Below are 17,731 nucleotides of genomic sequence, written 5' to 3' on the forward strand. Positions count from 1 at the left end.
TTTAGAGCCTGAATTGCTGTGAACAAACAGATTCCCCCCCATGTATATCTGTTATTTTCTTTTATTTCTTACCATGGGCTATTTTTAGGGTGATGCTTGGTTGGCAGCTCCCTGATGCTCCAACTCAGAATTATGGTGACATCCTTGCTGGGTGACAGATCAGTTTCCAACACGGGTCAATTGTGTGTGTGTGTATCTTTACATTGTTTGCTGGCAATGGGAACAGTTGAACCATCTGTCACTAAGCACGGAGGTGCAATAAGAACAAATTAATTCCACACCACATGCAAGATGACTTGCTAAATGACCTTCTAGTGGGAAGTGCTAGGACTGCTAAAACTCATATTTGTTCAGTGGCAAAATGTAGTGTTAAATTTTAAATGTATGAGAAAGGAAATGGATTTGTCTGTTCACTGGTCAGTTACTGCCTTGTATTCTGAGGCAAACCAATCTTGTAAGCATTTTTAAATTGATCTTGGGGATATATTGGTTAAAACCTGCATGAACCTCCCCCCCCCTTTAATAACAAGGTAACATCTCTACTTCTTGACCTCTTGTTTTCTGTATGTAATCTGCCGTAGTGTTGTCTAGAATCAAAATGAATTCTTGCTGTTTTATGTTGGGTTTACAGTTTATTAAGGATGTGCAAAACCTTCTAATGATTAGGAATGTATGGCCCTTTTTCAAGCACCCAGAAGGGCTAAAATTAATGTGTGCAGTGGAGTGAAGGGAATATGTGTATTTATTAGAATGTGTTTTAGTACATTGTACATACTTGGAGTGCACCAAAATTTGTGGGTGCCCAGCCCCTTCATGGGGAATTTTGTGGGTGCTCGGGCACCCAGGGCCCCAGGGAGTTTGCTACGTACCATGACTGTCCACACATATATTTCTGAACGTGAGGAGGAACCTGCCATTGTGCTGCTGTTTCCCTCTCCACATGTTCACTTCAGCCTTTCTTAATGTCTGGAAGAGGCTTGTTTTCTGGATAGAATAGGCACTGTGTGACTTGGTGCCTACATCATGCGAAACCAGACCATGAGTTTACAGAAGATTCTGCTTGTTAATGGTAGTGACTAAGGGTAGGAACCCAAGTATGCCATGAGTGACAGTGTGGAAAGAAGCAGTTCTAGAGCAGTGTTTCCCAACCAGTGTGCCTCCAGATGTTTTGGGACTACAACTCCCATCATCCCTAGCTAGCAAGACCAGTGGTGAGGAATGATGGGAGTTGTAGTCCCAAAACATCTGGAGGCACACTGGTTGGGAAACACTGTTCTAGAGAACATACAGTCAAGATGAGGAAATCTAGAACATCCATTTTATAGCACAGCTGTATGAATTGCATTGTGTTATTCTTTGCATGACCCAGTCCGCTGCCTGCAGTGTTTATAAAGCTTTCAGCAGCAAATATTGCACTAATTGTTGGGATTATTTTTCCTCTTTAAAATGGGGACTTGCCTACTTGAACAGGAGTTATGAGGGTTATATTTATAAGCTAATTTGATACTCCTCCTGTGATAAATATAATGGAAATAATTTTATAATAGGGAGTCTTATGGGATTGTCACTCAAGTATATGAATTGGAAGGCAAGGGAATTAAGGAGGGAATTGGAACTGAATTCTCCTAAGGAGAGTAAATGAAGGGAAAGAACTGCTTTGGAGCACTTCATACATGTCGTTTCCTACTAGAAAAATGTGTCCTTGCAGGCTGGGCGATAGTGACTGTCCCAGGGCTATATCCAATGAATTTCATGACAACAAAGAGATTTGAACTTGGGCTGTCCACATTCAGACACTCTAGCCACTAAATCACGTGGCCTTCTGTACAGAAATCTGCCACAAAATGCAGGAAATACCAGGAAGATGGAGATGGAGCAGGACAGACCATGTCATCCCCCCCCCCCTGTCATATACCAGCATTGAAACAGTTTTAAAAGTCATTGCAGACCATGTTAGTTTGAGGTTGGTTTTGTGGGATGTCCTGTAATGTGGTTCTATTGTAGCACTTCCACTTAAATGAACAAGTCATAGATGGTAATCTGTGGTCCAGGAAATGATATATACCGTATATCTCTATACAGTGTTTTTATATTGTAATTTTATGTTGTAAACCACCCTGAGATCTACAGGTGATAATAATTTTCAGACATGGCCTGAAGAGATCAGGTAAAGTCTGCTTCCAGACGGATGGTTGTTGTGGCATCAGTACTGCTTGTGTATGCAAGTTTTTGTATCTTCCTCATGATCAATGCTTTTCCTGGGGGTACTCAATGGTACTCATTACTGGCACCTTTTTTCTAATGATAACATGTGGCAATTACTGTAACAACTTCATGGTGAGGACCAGCACCTTTTTTCTTTAAAAAAGCACTGCTCCTGATACTGTTATCATAGAAGTGCCAGCACATAATTTTATTTTATTTTTATATGGTTCTCTTCTTACTGAATAAAATCTCTTAAGGAAAAACAAAATGGTGCAGTTGTGGTCAGGTGAGGAGGAAGCAGGTGTAGGGGTGTGGCCTTAGAGACCACTCACCAAAATGATAACACACACCTGACACCCACCCCAAAAGAAGAAATGCTAAGGAGCATGTACAGTAGCAGTGACAATAGTTATTTCTGGTGGCCCAGTCTATACAAGGATGCATAGTTTCATCAGTTGTCCCATGCTGAAGGCATGTCAGAATAACAATCCAGTGTGGAGGAGCTAGCCTCTCAAAATCTCAACACCTGTGGGGGATTACCTTCAACATGGTAATCTCAGTCCAAGCACCATGACATTGAAAATAATAATACAGAGGTCTTGCACAAGACTTTTTAGCAGAAGCTTGTGGCTAAATATCAGCCTTGCTCAAGACTTCGGTGTTATTATTTTTAAAACCAACAAGTGGAAATAAATGTTGTCTCCCCAAAACCTCCATTTTGCCCATAGTAAAACATGATCTACAGGCGGCTAATGTTTTCTCTTACACACCAGCAGTTAATTTTTTGAAAGGTGTGCACATAGAGGTAGAGAAATACCTGCATATGTTCCAGGAATGGGTAAGGCAGTGATGGAATGAAAGGGAACACACAACAAGGAAATAATTTCTTAAGGACCACCCACTGGTATTGATTAGACAAATTCTGGAGGCTAAAGTGACAGTGCCTCCACTGTTTGAGGCAATGTGCCTCTGCATACTAGTTTCTTGGAACCACAAGCAAAAAGAGTGCTGTTGACCATAGATCCTGTTTGCAGGCTTCCCTTGAGTATTTGCTGGCCACTGTGACAACAGAATGCTTGACTAGATTTCTGGCCTAATCCAATAGCCTGTTCTTATGTGATCTGGAAATAGCCAACCACTTATGAAAAACCTAAGGAATGCGTGAATGCCACACATTCAAATGCAAATTGCACACACAGAAAAAATGGATCTAAATCATCCCTTTGCAGCACCACTGGAAGCAACCTGTGTCAAGATAATGCCTAGAGCTATGAATCCTGGCAAGCAAATGCACTTCTAGCATCTCATCCTGTTACTCTTCATAGTCACAGCTGTGGTGTTTTTCAGTACTTAAAGTGAGGGGGTGGTAGCCTCAGACAGGATGTAGACACACATTACAAAGAAAATGGTAAATGGAATAAGCAAGAGGTAAGCGTAACTTTGCCGTCCAATAGAAAAGAGATTGAGAATGGAATTGTGCTTAGTCACCTCACTGCTGAATAATGTTTGGGAGACAGAAACTAAAGACTGGGGGCATTGATTTATCAAGTCCTGTTGGAATCAATTATCATTTGATGGCCTGGTGGTATGAGCTCCAGTCATGAAATAGTACCTTATTAAATGAAGCAGTAGTGCCCCTGTTCCCTTCTAGAACTGGGTCTAAACTGTAGATCCATTGCTGGAGGAGTACGTAAATCTTGCCACTAGCACTTTTCTGTTTGTTGATGTAGGTTCTGAGTTGTAAGTTTAAAAGGTACTACTACGGAAGCGTATACAATCTCTGCAAACTTCCTTTCTGTCTTATTTGTCAATGTTGTGTAAAGATAATTAAAATGTTAATATAAACACGAAATAACAAACCATATTGAATCACAGTAGAAAGATGTGTGCCATATCAGTTCTTAGTTTTCTAGCATCACATTTGACTAAGCAGTTATATTTGTTTTCCTTCTGTCGTATGAATATACTTTGTAAGTTACACATGTACTTTGTCCTCATTTCCCTACAGTCCCTATGCACAAAGTAGACCCACCTGAAGACAAATACTACCAGCCACCTGAAGGCAGAAGGGGATGTGATAGAACCACCTTTGCATGTGCCCGAAGACCTAGTTATTTCTCATTTCAAAAACCCGCACAACCTGTTCTACCAGTAGCAAAATTGGGACAAAAGAGAAATTTGCACTGTGACTTGGAGAAGCTAAGTAACAGCAGTTACCGTCTTTCCCACATTTTAAGACACCGTCTTATCACTTTTTTTCCTCAAAAAAACACTGGGTGGCTTATTTTCAGGGAATGTCTTACTGGTATTTTTATTACATCAGGAGCAGTGCCCCTCTTTCTCCCTGTCTCCCTGCGGGGCAGGACTCTTGACTGAAAGAAAATGACGGGCAACAGCCACCACCAAGCTCCATGAGAGGGAGTCTGAGGGAAGGGAGGTGTGTGCATCGCTGGCCCAGCCCTCTCTCCCCGGCCCTGGGATGTTCGTGAGGGAGGGAAGGAGCTCCTCCGAAGGGCTGCTCTCTCTCTCTCTCCCCTCCCAGGTGGGGACTCACTTAATAGCAATCTGCTACACTGGAGCTTCTTAAATTTAAACCAGTACAGTATAATGGAATCTATCTGTGTGATGCAGTCGTAGCAGTAGCCTATACTAAAGCAAATAAGGATCTCTACCAGCCAGCCAACTGCCCAAGACTTAAGAGCGAAAGTTCCAACAATGTAGCACTTTGTAGCACTGATAGCAAAGAGGCTACCGGCTGAGATACTGTAGAAAACAAAGCAGCCAGCTGAGCAGCAATTAAGATGGTAAATGGTAGCAATTAAGTAGCAATTGAGCCAGCAGAAAGCGGGGTGAGATAATCTGCTGGTCCTAACAACCCGTCCGTGTTTCTCTTACCCACAAAATGTTAACTTTTGTGTAGGGTGTAGGGCAGTGTTTAGCAGCTCCTAAACAGCGAGAAGGGGAAAGTCCTTAATCCCCAGGGCAAGGACTGCGCCACCGGCAGCGATCCCGGTACCGGTACAAATCCTTAAAGGGGAAGCTCTACAGACAAGCAATGGAAAGAAAAAAGAATCCTCACTTTTTAAAAGGCTATTAAAAGGGGGAAAGGTGGGGGGAAGCGAGAGGTGGGCTGTGTGTATGTGTGTGTGTGTGTGTGTGTGTGAGAGAGAGAGAGAGAGAGAGAGAGAGGCGGGGGGGGGGAGAGAGAGACGCGCACACAGAGTCTCTCCCTAAAGGGGAAGGCAGCGTCTTCAATCGCCCCTCTTTTTTCCCTCGTGCTTTCATCTTCTCCCCACCGCAAATGCCACTTTTCTCCTCTTCACCAAGCAAGCAGAGCTCACACAGCCTAGCTAAAAAAAAAATATTTTGGAATCCTTTTACAGGTATTTTAAAAAATGCTTACAGAAACAGGAGGGGGAATCACGAGGCTGCAGGAACGGCTCTACGGTGCATTTTTACAAGCTTTTAAAAGAAATACGTGTCTTTGGAGCGACAGTAAAATGGGGAGAGATTTTTATGGGGGAGAGTTGGCTGGCGGGAGGTGGGAAGGGTCTATCACTATGTCTTATTTTCGGGTTATGGCTTATATCGCGCAACTGCTTAGAAATCCTGCTATGTCTTATATTATGGCTACGTCTTAAAAAGGGGGAAACACGGTATCTTCTCCAAACAGTACAAATGAGATAAGACTCCACCTCCCCTGCAAGCCTTTTGGCAGTCACAGAGAGATTGAGGGAGAGGCAGAGATTTCTGCCGTTTGTGTTGTGTTATGGAGAAAGTATGAAACGGATCTTGTGGGGAGGGAGCTGATGGAAAAAATAAATGGAGGCTGGCTAAAAAGCCAGGTGACTATTTTTGTGGACTTCTGTAAAGTGCTATGTGTACAAGAAGTGGGAATAGATGAGACCAAAACTCTTAACAGAGTGGTGGGAAACCTCTGGCCGATGGAGTAGTCCAGGGGGTCCAATTTGGCTGAGGGGTGCTGCGGACCTTTGTGCCTACAGAACGGTCAGTCATCAGCACCTGTCTTATGCCTGCTCATTAACACTACAAACTGCATAAAACATTTTAGAAGCTCTAGGTTCAGTCACTGGAAACAAAGTAAAACTGTTTTTATAGGACACACTGCCCTTTTTATTAAAGGTTTTCTTGGTTTACAAAGAAATGTGCAATGTCTCATTTGTTGAGACATTGGGAAGAAAATGGGAAGAGAGGTAGATGGGAGGGTGGGTGGTGGGGGGGTCGGGTGACGGTGTTTCTATTTTGATTAATATATGTGGGGGGTTTTTGTCAGCGTTGTTTGTGTAGGTTCTCTGTTGTTCACTTGTGTTCCTTTGGTGGTGAGAGATGTTGGGGTTGGCCTAGGGCAGGCATAGGCAAACTTGGCTCTCCAGATGTTTTGGAACTACAACTCCCATGATCCCTGACCACTGGCCCTGTTAGCTAGGGATCATGGGAGTTGTAGTTCCAAAACATCTGGAGAGCCAAGGTTGCCTATGCTTGGCCTAGGATATGGTTGTTCATTTGTGATTGGCTGTGGTGGTCTTTGTTTCATGTGTGAGTGGGGTGGGTGAATGTTTTGGATCAGGTTAGCCATATTGATTTGTATGCTCTTGGTGGGTTTTTGTCATTGTCTTGTTGGGCTGTGTATGTGATAAAAGGGAGCCAAACCGGGGTGAAGTCGTCTTCTTCTGTTTGCCCCCGTGTCAGTTTCAGTTTATTGGTTAATTTTTTTCTAGTAAGGCTGTTTCCCATACTGTTTGGTACCATTGGTCCATGCTTACTCCTGACAGGTCTCCCCAGTGTCTGGTTATGGTGTTCCTGGTTGCTGAGAGTAAGTGGGTTATGAGTTCTTTGTGATGCAGGTGGGCATTATTGTCTTGGAAGATGTTTAGCAAGGCCAATTCTGGGGTTATTTCTAATATTTGCTTGGTCAGACACACTGCCCTTTTGAAGATTAATGTGCTCACCAGTATAACAGCCTACTAGCATGCTGATGGTAGAAAATGAGAAATACAAAAACATTCAGGGTTGTGTATGTTCTGTGATTGCACTGTGCAAGGGTGACATTTGGTACTAGGAGCACAATTCCATATTCTGAAGAATTTCAGAATCCACCCCCAAAATCAATTTCCCAATCCTAAGAAACCTGTGGAATTTCAAGAAGCTTGGCAGACTTTCCAGTGTATATGGAGCATGGCATCAGTGCTGTGGCAGAATAACATAAGGCCAATGAGGCCAATGGCACATCTTAGTCCAGCATCCTGTTCTCACAGTGGCCACTTAGTTGGAAACCTGCAACAAGACCCAAGCACAAGAGCACTCTCCCCTCCCACAATTTCCAGCAACTGGTATTCAGAAGCACACTGCCTCCAGTCTTATCCTCCATGAATTATCCACTCCTCTTTTAAAGCCGTCCAATTTGACTTTCCCCTTTTCTGTAAATAGCAGAAACATAACAAACTATTCAAAGTAAACAGATAAATATTTGCACATGTTACAGAATTGAGCTTTTGTGATGCAGAATTCCCCCCCCCCCCAGCTATATTTAATGCACCAGGTAAACCGTTCTGGCAATAACATGTCTAGCATCATGGCTCATGGAGGATTCTGCATAACTAAAAGACTTCCACACACCAGCAGAATTCAGTTCAACAGAACTGCTCATTTTGGTTTTCTTTTTCTCTGAAATCAGTACTATAAAAACTAACTGTATGAGGACTGCTAATGTATTTGAACCATTAAGATCTATCCTAGAGATGAAGCTTTTCTATTCTTTCACCCATGAAAAGGGAGCTGCAGTATGCCAATCACTGCTGTAAAACTGGTCCTTTCCATGGTTCCAATTTGAAAGAAATATCATCTTTATCTTGAGGCATTCCTGTATTATCTACAGCTTGCCGACTCTTAGTCTTATGAGCTCCGGGACTGGGATGGTCTTTTAATAATAGGTCATTGCCCTTTCTAAGAATAAAGCATTCATCCTGCAGTTCCTTGGCTTTGTTGCTTTTTATGAGGAGGGTTTCTTTTGAGGTGACATCTGTTGCATTGAGATTTGGATCTTCTACCTGTGGCAAAAGGGGCAATCAGATTACAGACAACTTCAAATATTCATCTGTTTGTAATTTTAGGAGCTTGGTCTCTCAAGAAATTTATTTCACTAGAAGAATCCATCAACAGTGTGGGGCACAACACAATCTTATACTCTTACAGCATGGGTGACATTTTAGTGAAGGTGAAGAGGAAGTAGACTTCGCTTCGAACACAATGACATTCAGATGCACACACCTTGATATAAAATTAAAAAATTCCTTCAGTAGCACCTTAAAGACCAACTAAGTTTATATTTTGGTATGAGCTTTCGTGTGCATGCACACTTCTTCAGATACAGTGTATCTGAAGAAGTGTGCATGCACACGAAAGCTCATACCAAAATATAAACTTAGTTGGTCTTTAAGGTGCTACTGAAGGAATTTTTTTATTTTGCTTCGACTCAGACCAACACGGCTACCTACCTGTAACCTTGATATAAGTTTATGTCTGTCTCCTTATCATCATGTCCCTATTGGTATGTTTCTTTTTGGCTTTGAGCAGCCACATGCAAAGGGGTCATAGTTTAAGGTCTTTCTGTAAATCTCACCTCACACCCTGTTTCTCCAAAAATAAGACGTAGCCATAAAATAAGCCATAGCAGGATTTTTAAGCATTCAAGGAATATAAGCCATACCCCGAAAATAAGACATAGTGATAGGCGCAGAAGCAATGCCGGCTGCAGCAGGAGAAGGAGAGAAAAAAATAAGACATCCCCTGAAAATAAGCCATAGTGTGTGTTTTTTGGTGTTGTGTTTTTTGAGGAAAAATAAATATAAGATGGTGTCTTATTTTCGGAGAAACACGGTAGTAGGATACAGTGTTCCTTCTCTCTTATTTTTTGCCCATAAGAATGATGGAGTACTTGATAAGGCACTGTAGTGAGACCAAGGAGATTGTGAGCCATTCCCAGTGGGCTTGCAGCCCTCCTGTTCATCTTCCAGTTCTTTGGGCACATGGGAAATTTGCTGCTGCTTCTGTCCCAGATTTCTGTCTGCAAAATAATAATTTATTACTGAGAGGAGGGTTAGGAGCTTAAAATGAGCACCTTTTTTCAGCAATCTTTCTTGGATTTCTCCTACTCTCTAGATTTCCCAAACTTTGGTCTCCGTCTGTTTTTGGACTACAACTCCCACCATCCCTAGCTAGCGGGACCAGTGGTCAGGGATGGTGGGAACTCTTAGTCCAAAAAGAGCTAGAGACCCAAATTTGGGAAACATAGGAATAGGGCACCTGTGACCCTCCACATGTTGTTGGACTCCAACTTCAGCCAGCATGGACAGCCATTAAGAACAATGGAAGTTTTAGTCCAGCAACAGAGGAAAAGTTTCTCATCGCTGCTCCTGAAACAATGGTGTGTGGACATCAGTTTTGTATAGTCTATTTAAAAACAAACAAAGCAAGAGCAAGTTAAGATGCTTGTGGCAACGTAAAAGTTAATAGCTTCATTATGGCATAAGATTTCATGGACTAGAGTGGATTTTTGTCCAGGAAATTTATTCCATAATAAACCTGTTTAGTCTTTAAGATACCACAGGCCTCTTTGTTGTTTCTCCTACTCTGGACAGCACAGCTACCTCTCCAGGAGTCGAAGCAAAACTTCAATCTCCAGCATGGTTGCAAGAGTATGAAGCTGAATTTGCTGTTAAGGACATGCAACAGGGAAAAACACCAGGTCCATATGGCTGCCCACTAGACTGGTATAAAGAACTGGATTGTGGTGTTCTTGTTTTAAACTCAAAGCTGTTTTTATAAAGAAACCTATGCATTTGGTGGTTTCTTCCAAACTCAGTTGTGAGACTATGAATTAATTAGTCTGAAACCCAATAAAGAACATACTCTGTGAATGATAGACTTATAAATACCTTTAATTAACCCAGGTGATAGCCTAGCGGTTGTGTTGGCAGAGAGAAGTTGGAGAGTTATCAAGACAATTATCCACAAAAATCAAGTTGCTTTTATTTGACAGAGGCATAGGCAAGTTATTGCTTTGGTTTATTTGATGCTTTTGTGGTGTTTGGACCTGCTTTATCTGCAGAAAGTCCCAATTTAAATCCGCCACATATCCAGGTGAGTCTGGAAAAGACACCAGAGTGAAACCCTGGTGAATCGCTCCCAGTCAGTGTAAAAGCAGGGATGCTAACCTGTGACCCTTCCAATGTTTCTGGACTCAAACTCAGCCCCACCCAGCATGCTAATGATCAGGAAATGTGGGAGTTCTAATCCAGAAAGGTCCAAGGAAACCATTCTGTAATCTATTAAAGATAAAACCCATCTGTTTACCTTCTCCCACAGCTATGTGCTCCTCCTCTGGCTAGCTGTGTTTTTCTTTCCAAGTCCCAGGGATGGAATTCATGACAAGACAGTTGGGCATTCACGTTGCTGCTGGGAGGCTGCTGGGAGTGTTTTCATTGGCAGATCATGGGTTGGTAGTCTATGCCCTGCCCAATTCAGCATCCCCACAGGGAAGAGTTGTTAGGAACTGTCCCCTGGCAGTCAGTGGCCCCTGTGGCAGGAGGCCTCTGACATTAAAAGGATTTGATAATCATTCTCCCCTCTTTTTGCCTTAGTTTTTCAACAGGTTATGATGGTTACACTCCAGCTCATGTAAGTCAGTGTGAGTTTATAGATTTCAATGGAGGTAAGGCTGGGCCACTTACCCTCATGGACTGCCATTGTCCCCAGTATTGATGGAAAAATCAAAGGCATTAATAGTTTGATTATTTAGCACCTGCAGTTCCATCACTCTGGTGACACTCTGCACATTGTTCATTTAATGACTCACCTTCATATCCCTACTGTGTATCTAAAGTTGTTTATTTCCCTTCTAAATTCTCCAAAGCTCCTAATTGCATTTCTCTTTGGTGTCCTGGAAGTGTGACAGGTCTTGATTACTGGTGTGTTTGATTGCATCTAAAGATTAATGGGTGGATTTACATAAGGTCCCACATGGGAATCCTCCCCTATGTTCTGATTTGGCTTCCTTTAAAAATAGCGTACATTGAAATGAGAGAGAAAAGAGCCTTTGCCTCTCTGTGTGTTTCCTGCATGCAGTAATTGCTCATTCAGGTTACACATTCATTGATCTAATTCCTTTTGTGACTGTGAGAAAAGTGATTGTTTAGGAAGCATGCAGGTTGTTAATACTTCCTGCAATTTTTGCAATTGGCAGGGAGATGTGTGAAACTGAAGATAATTGTACATGTATTATTTGCATGGAGAATGCACATTCATCTATTAAATACGGTTGCAGAGTTTAAAGTTACTAGTAGCTTTCAGTTGCATCCTATGTTGCAAAAATGAACTTGCAGGTAGAACAGGGCTTTTAAATTGCTGCACTAATTAGAGGTCATGAATCATTAGTTCTTTTCCTAGTCTTCCACTGATTGACTTATGACCCTAGAGCTTCTCTGTGCATTGATTTCGCCCAAACTATAACAGTACTTATTGTCTCTAGCTTTTATGTGTTTGTTTAATAAACAAGATAAAATAAGCTAAAATTTATAACCTGCTCTTCTAGTGTCCACCAGGGCAGCTAACAACAATTAAACTATAAAATGGTATTGTACGTTTTATGCAGAGGAATCAACTACCGGTAGGTATCAATAATAATATTGTTTTGTACCACAGTTGCTCTGCTATCTACAGTGATTACACTTAGATGTGTGGTGGCCAATGTTCTGCCCTCTAGATGTTGTTGGACTCCAGTGCCCACCAGTCCCAGCATCATGGCCTAAAGATCAGGGAGTGGGGGGATTGCAGTTGAGCAGCATTTGGAGGGCACCACATGAACTACTCTTGTGCTAGACTGTTTGCAGCAGCTACGATGAGCATACTTCCTGGGCGGACTGGGGTTATCAGGTTTGCTGTGCCTCCCATCCAAAAGCACTATCACTGCTGGGAGAAATGACTATCTGCAATTTCTCTGATAAACTGCATGGTGATAAAAATTATCAATCCTTCTGTGAAATGAATGATCTTAATTTCTGCAGTGCTCATGTGTCCTGCAAACCAAATGAAACAAAGCACAAAATTACTACCTCATCCAGAGTCCGGAGATGCCCATGGCTACAAGCTTAAGAGGGGTTTCTGTAGTAAAAGCTCATCAGACTTGTCTCTACTGTAGTAGTTTGGCTCACGGTTCTAAGAATCTGTGCTAAAATCCAAATAGAGTGGGTACTCTACCCAACTGCAGGGCCAGCCCTATCATTAGGCAAAGTGAGGCACCCTCTTCAGGTGGTAGTTGCTGCATGACAATCTTGGCAGCCCCTTGGTCATTCCCCTCTTTGGAGGACAGAGCTGTGTGTGCCCAATGGCCTGTCCTCCACCCCTAAACTATCCTGCTGTCCATGTACCATCCCTTCATCACCATTGAAGTAAAATTCTACTGCCAGTTCAGTCAGCTTCTGTACATGGAATGGGCGTGGACATGCCATCATATTTTTGGGCACAGGCAGCAAAGTATCTTGGGCTAGCCTTGCCCAACACTACTCACATTCTGTGAAGAATATTTCTGTGGCTTCCATCATTGACAGTGGGGGCTCTCACTTTGTGTTTGAAAGGCTGAGTTCTATATGGTGTTGCTTGAGAAGTCTTAGCAATGCTGCTTTTACATCAAATGCAGTGAAGTATCTTCTTTTTAAAAAACAAAAACAAAACCTGACTATGTGTTTTACTCACCTCTGGGGAATATATTTCCCCTATGCAAGCTCAGGTGGCAACTTAGGCATCGCCCCATAGGAATGAGATCACCAAAATAAAGGACACTGACTTGCATAACGTGCAAATTTGTATATATGCAAGCAAATTTAGATGTTATCATTGTAACTTAAATAGAAATAAAATGCAGCTCACCATAGTGTGAAGTGTAGGTGACCTGCATCATCCTTCACCCGCTGTCTTGGTGTTAACTAGTGAAGGGGACCTTTGGAGCACCTGCTCTCCTTTCTTGTGTTCTTTATCATTAAACGAAACTCAGCAAATCAAAGACTCTGCTCTGTAAATTAGCATACTTGGCTACCATAGCTGCCAAGTTTTCCCTTTTCTCGCGAGGAAGCCTATTCAGCATAAGGGAAAATCCCTTAAAAAAAGGGATAACTTGGCAGCTATGTTGGCTACTCTAACTCATTTCACTTATTTGGTTCTTATTTTGGTCTTTTCCAGTTAAAACAGTCTGGTACCCTTTCTGCCTTGAACAGTGCCAGTTCCCTTCCCCTTGCAATCAGATTCTCCCACCCACTCGGGGTGTGTGTGTCTTCTGTTGAGTATTATACACATGGAACAAGTCTTACAAGCCCTCTGGATTTAATTTCTGCTGCTAAGCAGGTCTGCTAAGTCCTCCCGTGCCACAGATAGATACATTTAACAGTGTAAAATGTACAGGAAAGGTGTGCTGGGCAGAAACCACCTGGGGGCCTCTGAAAAAGGCTATGAGCAACATCTCTGTTGGTTTTCTGCTTTTCCCATTTGGTCTGAAATAGGCAAGATCCCAGAGCAGGTTGAACCAATGTATCACTGAAATGTCCACTTATCAGAACTGCAACAATAATCCTGCTGTTATCGACTGCTCAAATAGCAACATCCCATGTATCGTATAAGACTATAATGTCACAGTAAATGGCTCGGTGGGATAATGGTCCTTACAGGCTAGATAAAACCAGAATGTCGCACTAAGAACCATTCTGTTTAACTGTTCAGAAGAGTCCCACCAGAATAAGCGAGTGTTCCTCAGAAGATGCCTTTGGGGAGCCCTGTCCCACTGTTGTTTCTCAGCATCTGGTATTCAGCGATACATAGAGTCAGGATGTGGAGGCTCCGCTTAGCTATAATGACTAATTGACATTGATTGGCATATCCTCCATGAAAGATGCTGAACACTATGCTGAGGGAATGGTGTGCTGCTTCTCCAACTGCTTTGGGAATATATCACATGCTCTGGTGTCCTGTTTAGGTGCCCCAATAGAGGTGGAGGCTCAGAAGGCATTTCTGTACCCTGGACCACTTTTCTAACAAGAAATGCAATGTATCATATGTCATAGAAAGTTCTGGTTTGGGATGGGAGGGAGGTCAGTATGTTCATTGGGTAACTACATATCAATGTGTTTGTGTTCGTTCAAGAGATTGTATGGCAACGTCCTTTGCCCCCCCTTTCAAAATTCTGCAAAAACATCAGCAACCCATCAGCCAACAAATTAAACACTGAAGTTTGAGTGACATGCAGAATTTTTTTTAAACAGCTTTGCAAAAGTAACTTAAGTACTGAACTGTACTTCCATTGGTAGAGAAATTGGAAGGGATTTCGTACAGTGAACATACCCACCCCTAACAACCAAGGTCATTCTCTCCCCTCATTCTCTTCTTTTTGGTTAGCACCTGGGGAAGGAGTTCCCATTCATGTGCATATCTTACTTTTAACCTGTTGATTGAACTTAACGAAGCTTAGGCATTTTAGAAATGATTAATGTTGCTTTATTGCTTGCCATCCTGGGTTCCTTTGGGAGGGGTGGGCAGGATATGAATTTAATTTTAAAAAGCAACAAATAAGAATAAAACATACAAAATGAAGCGGGATGTCGTAGGATAATGTCAAAAGCTGCATGAGCCAACTGAAGTGTTCCTTTTTGTTGCTGTTCTAGAATGTAACAAAACCAGTGGAAGAAAAAGAAGAAGAAAAACCTAAAGCTCCTACTGTCCAAGAGTTGAAGGAGAAGATTGATAATTACAACTCAAAAGTCAACAACTGCTTGCTGATGAAGCTGGTATGTACTGCATTTTCTGTGTTACTTGTTACTTTTAGGACAGTAGTGTAGGTTCTTGTCATGCAAGCTACAAAACAGTATATTGAAGCTGGTCCCCGTTCCCCCCCATGGCAGTTGTAGCGGAGATATGCCTAAGTTCAAAGGTGAACCAATCTCCACCCCATGGCCCTTGTACTCATCGGGGAAATGTACACTTTTTTTTTGTTCACCAATAACACATACAACAAATGAAACCCTGACTTCTGAGAGTGGGCGTTTCCCCGACTGGGGTGGCCACCTAACTCCTGCGGCAATGTGTGGGGAGGATCTCATCCACAGCTGAAGTGCAGGTGCTTTATATAGCTGACCACCAAGACAAAATATAAAAAGTATTGATTTTTACCACTATCCTTCCCTATCTTTTGGGTAGTCTTATTATGAGAGTACAGCATAGCTCATTCATTCATAATCAATAAGTTCATTAAGAATGGACCAGGGCTTCACAAGGAGTAGATGGAAAAAAGAAGCAGCATTCACGCTTATCACAACTCTGCTTTTCAGAGGTAGAGTACTTGGGCTCCAGTCTGTGTCAATTCCTCTCACACCGTGTTGGTCGATGTGCATGATTGCGTTTAGATTGTACATTACTTCATGGATGCTGCTGTGCTTACCGGAACTGATCAATATAGCAAAGCTGAAGTAACATCCCGGCCAAACGGATATATAACATCCTGAGCAGTACAGCTGCTGCCATCAATCTGTTCAGTCTTTTGGTGGACCATCTTTCGTATCAAAACAACAACTTAGGGAGCAGATTTTTGAGGGTGCATAGGAGTTGGGGCCAGCCCAAGGCATTTCGGCCACTGAGTTGAACCACAAAATGGTGTCATCATCCCTGCCCCACTTGCCAGGGAAGAAGGGGGAGTGTCACTTATTTTGTGAAGCTGCGGTGTAATTGGTGTGAGCCATAGAGCAGCTGGGCAAAACTGTTCTGTAGCTAATTTTGAATCTTCAACTGAAGCATTCTGTAGCCACTACAGCAAATGATTTTCCACAAATAGCTCTCTTGTTCTAGCCCAGATGAATCAAGATTAACACAACCCAGCCACCTCCCACTGTGGTTTAGCAGCTGCGCCATATCTCATGCCCATATATATGGAAGCAGAAGTGTTCATTTTTTCCATTACAGGAAATGTACCATCCAAGGTACCAGGACCTTTGATAATTTGCTTTCAGTTGGCATTCTTGGTTATGTGCTCATCTGGAGAAACGACAGCCTAAACTCTGCAGATACACAAAGAGAAGGCGCCTTCAGAATTCAGACAAAGGAAAGGGGGTGGCTTTTTCACCCAACTCATGTTGGCCCGTGAGTCTTTCAACAATGACTTTGCCTTGCTAAGCCTTGCTTGTGGCTTAAAATGCCCCAAGAGAATGGCTAGGAGTCATTGCTAGTGCAAGTCAGTAAGTGATGCTCACTCTTGTCGTTTACCATCCTGTTTCTTGGCCCTTGTTGCTCCATTTGTCAGGTCACATGACTGCAGGAATAATAGAAGCCATAAGTGGCAGAATTTAAAACAATAAAGTCAGAAGACTTAACAACCCTATATTCAAGGTTGGGGAGAAACTGTGGCTCCCCCAGGATGATGAGAATTGTAGTTCAGCAGCATCTGAAAGTCCATAGGCTCTCCAACCCTTCTGTACTCCTTGGTTCACCCCATTTGTCTCACTTCTTTCATGCTCCTCTGGTCTCTAGACCCTACATGTACCCTTCTCCTCAATCTAGAGTCTGTCTTCATTTGCACAAAATGCTAAACTTCTTGTAGGTTTCATAGCGTCAAACCCTGGGCTAAGAAAAGAGCATATTAAACAAATGTTTTGTTTTAAACCAGGTTCCCTGCTTCACATGTAACACTAAGCCTACATCCTTTAAAATAAAACTCATCTCTGACAAACTCCTATTCCTAGATGTGCAGGCAGAGGAGAGCCCAACTTTTCACTTGGACTTAACCAGGGTTGTCAACTTAACACTAAACCATGGTTTGGAGTTACATGCAAACACAGCTTATGTGTGCTTTTGCCTGAGGGAAGTGAGCATTCAGAGTGATTGCACTGGCTCAGCCCATCAGTACTGAATGTTTCCCCCATCCCATTCAGTTGCTTCTGTCAATAGTCAGTGAATAGCTCTGAAAGCTTTCTGTTTGCTTTTATGGAAATAATTTCTGTGTCCCATATTTCAAGAAATTCAGCAAACAAAATAAATGCCACCAACCCTGCTTTTTAACATCTTTTCAATCTTCATTTTAATTTCATCAGAATGATGATGGCACTTACACAGGCTTCATCAAAGTTCACCTGAAACTTCGCCGGCCTGTGACGGTGCCAGCAGGGATCAGGCCGCAGTCCATCTACGATGCCCTCAAGGAGGTCAACATGGCCAACATGACAGAGAAGAGAACATCCTTCTACCTGCCACTGGATGCCATCAAACAGTTGCACATCAGCAGCAGCACCACCGTGAGTGAGGTGATCCAAGGACTTCTGAAGAAATTTATGGTGGTGGACAACCCACAGAAATTTGCACTTTTCAAGCAGATGCAGAAAGATGGTCAAGGTGAGATAGTGTTCCCTTTTGAGACAGTAATAACAATAATGTGATAGGGCTTCAAAGAAGAGCTTCTTGCTTCTTGGCCGAGTCCTGC

The 17,731-nt window shown here is 42.5% G+C and overlaps 1 protein-coding gene across 3 annotated transcripts in view; it reads left to right on the forward strand.

Moving 5' to 3' along the window:
• The window catches only part of RASSF5 (Ras association domain family member 5), a 97,240-nt gene that overhangs the window by 73,654 nt on the left and 5,855 nt on the right, over positions 1 to 17,731 (forward strand). For all 3 annotated transcript variants that reach the window (XM_060277129.2, XM_088674354.1, XM_035123670.3), the window contains 2 exons: positions 14,931 to 15,053; positions 17,346 to 17,643. In XM_060277129.2, the coding sequence (XP_060133112.1) occupies positions 14,931 to 15,053; positions 17,346 to 17,643 (421 nt within the window). The remainder of the gene's footprint in view (positions 1 to 14,930; positions 15,054 to 17,345; positions 17,644 to 17,731) is intronic.

The sequence above is a fragment of the Zootoca vivipara genome, chromosome 7 (genome assembly GCF_965207765.1).
Source record: "Zootoca vivipara chromosome 7, rZooViv2.hap1.1, whole genome shotgun sequence".
Lineage (NCBI taxonomy): Eukaryota > Metazoa > Chordata > Lepidosauria > Squamata > Lacertidae > Zootoca > Zootoca vivipara.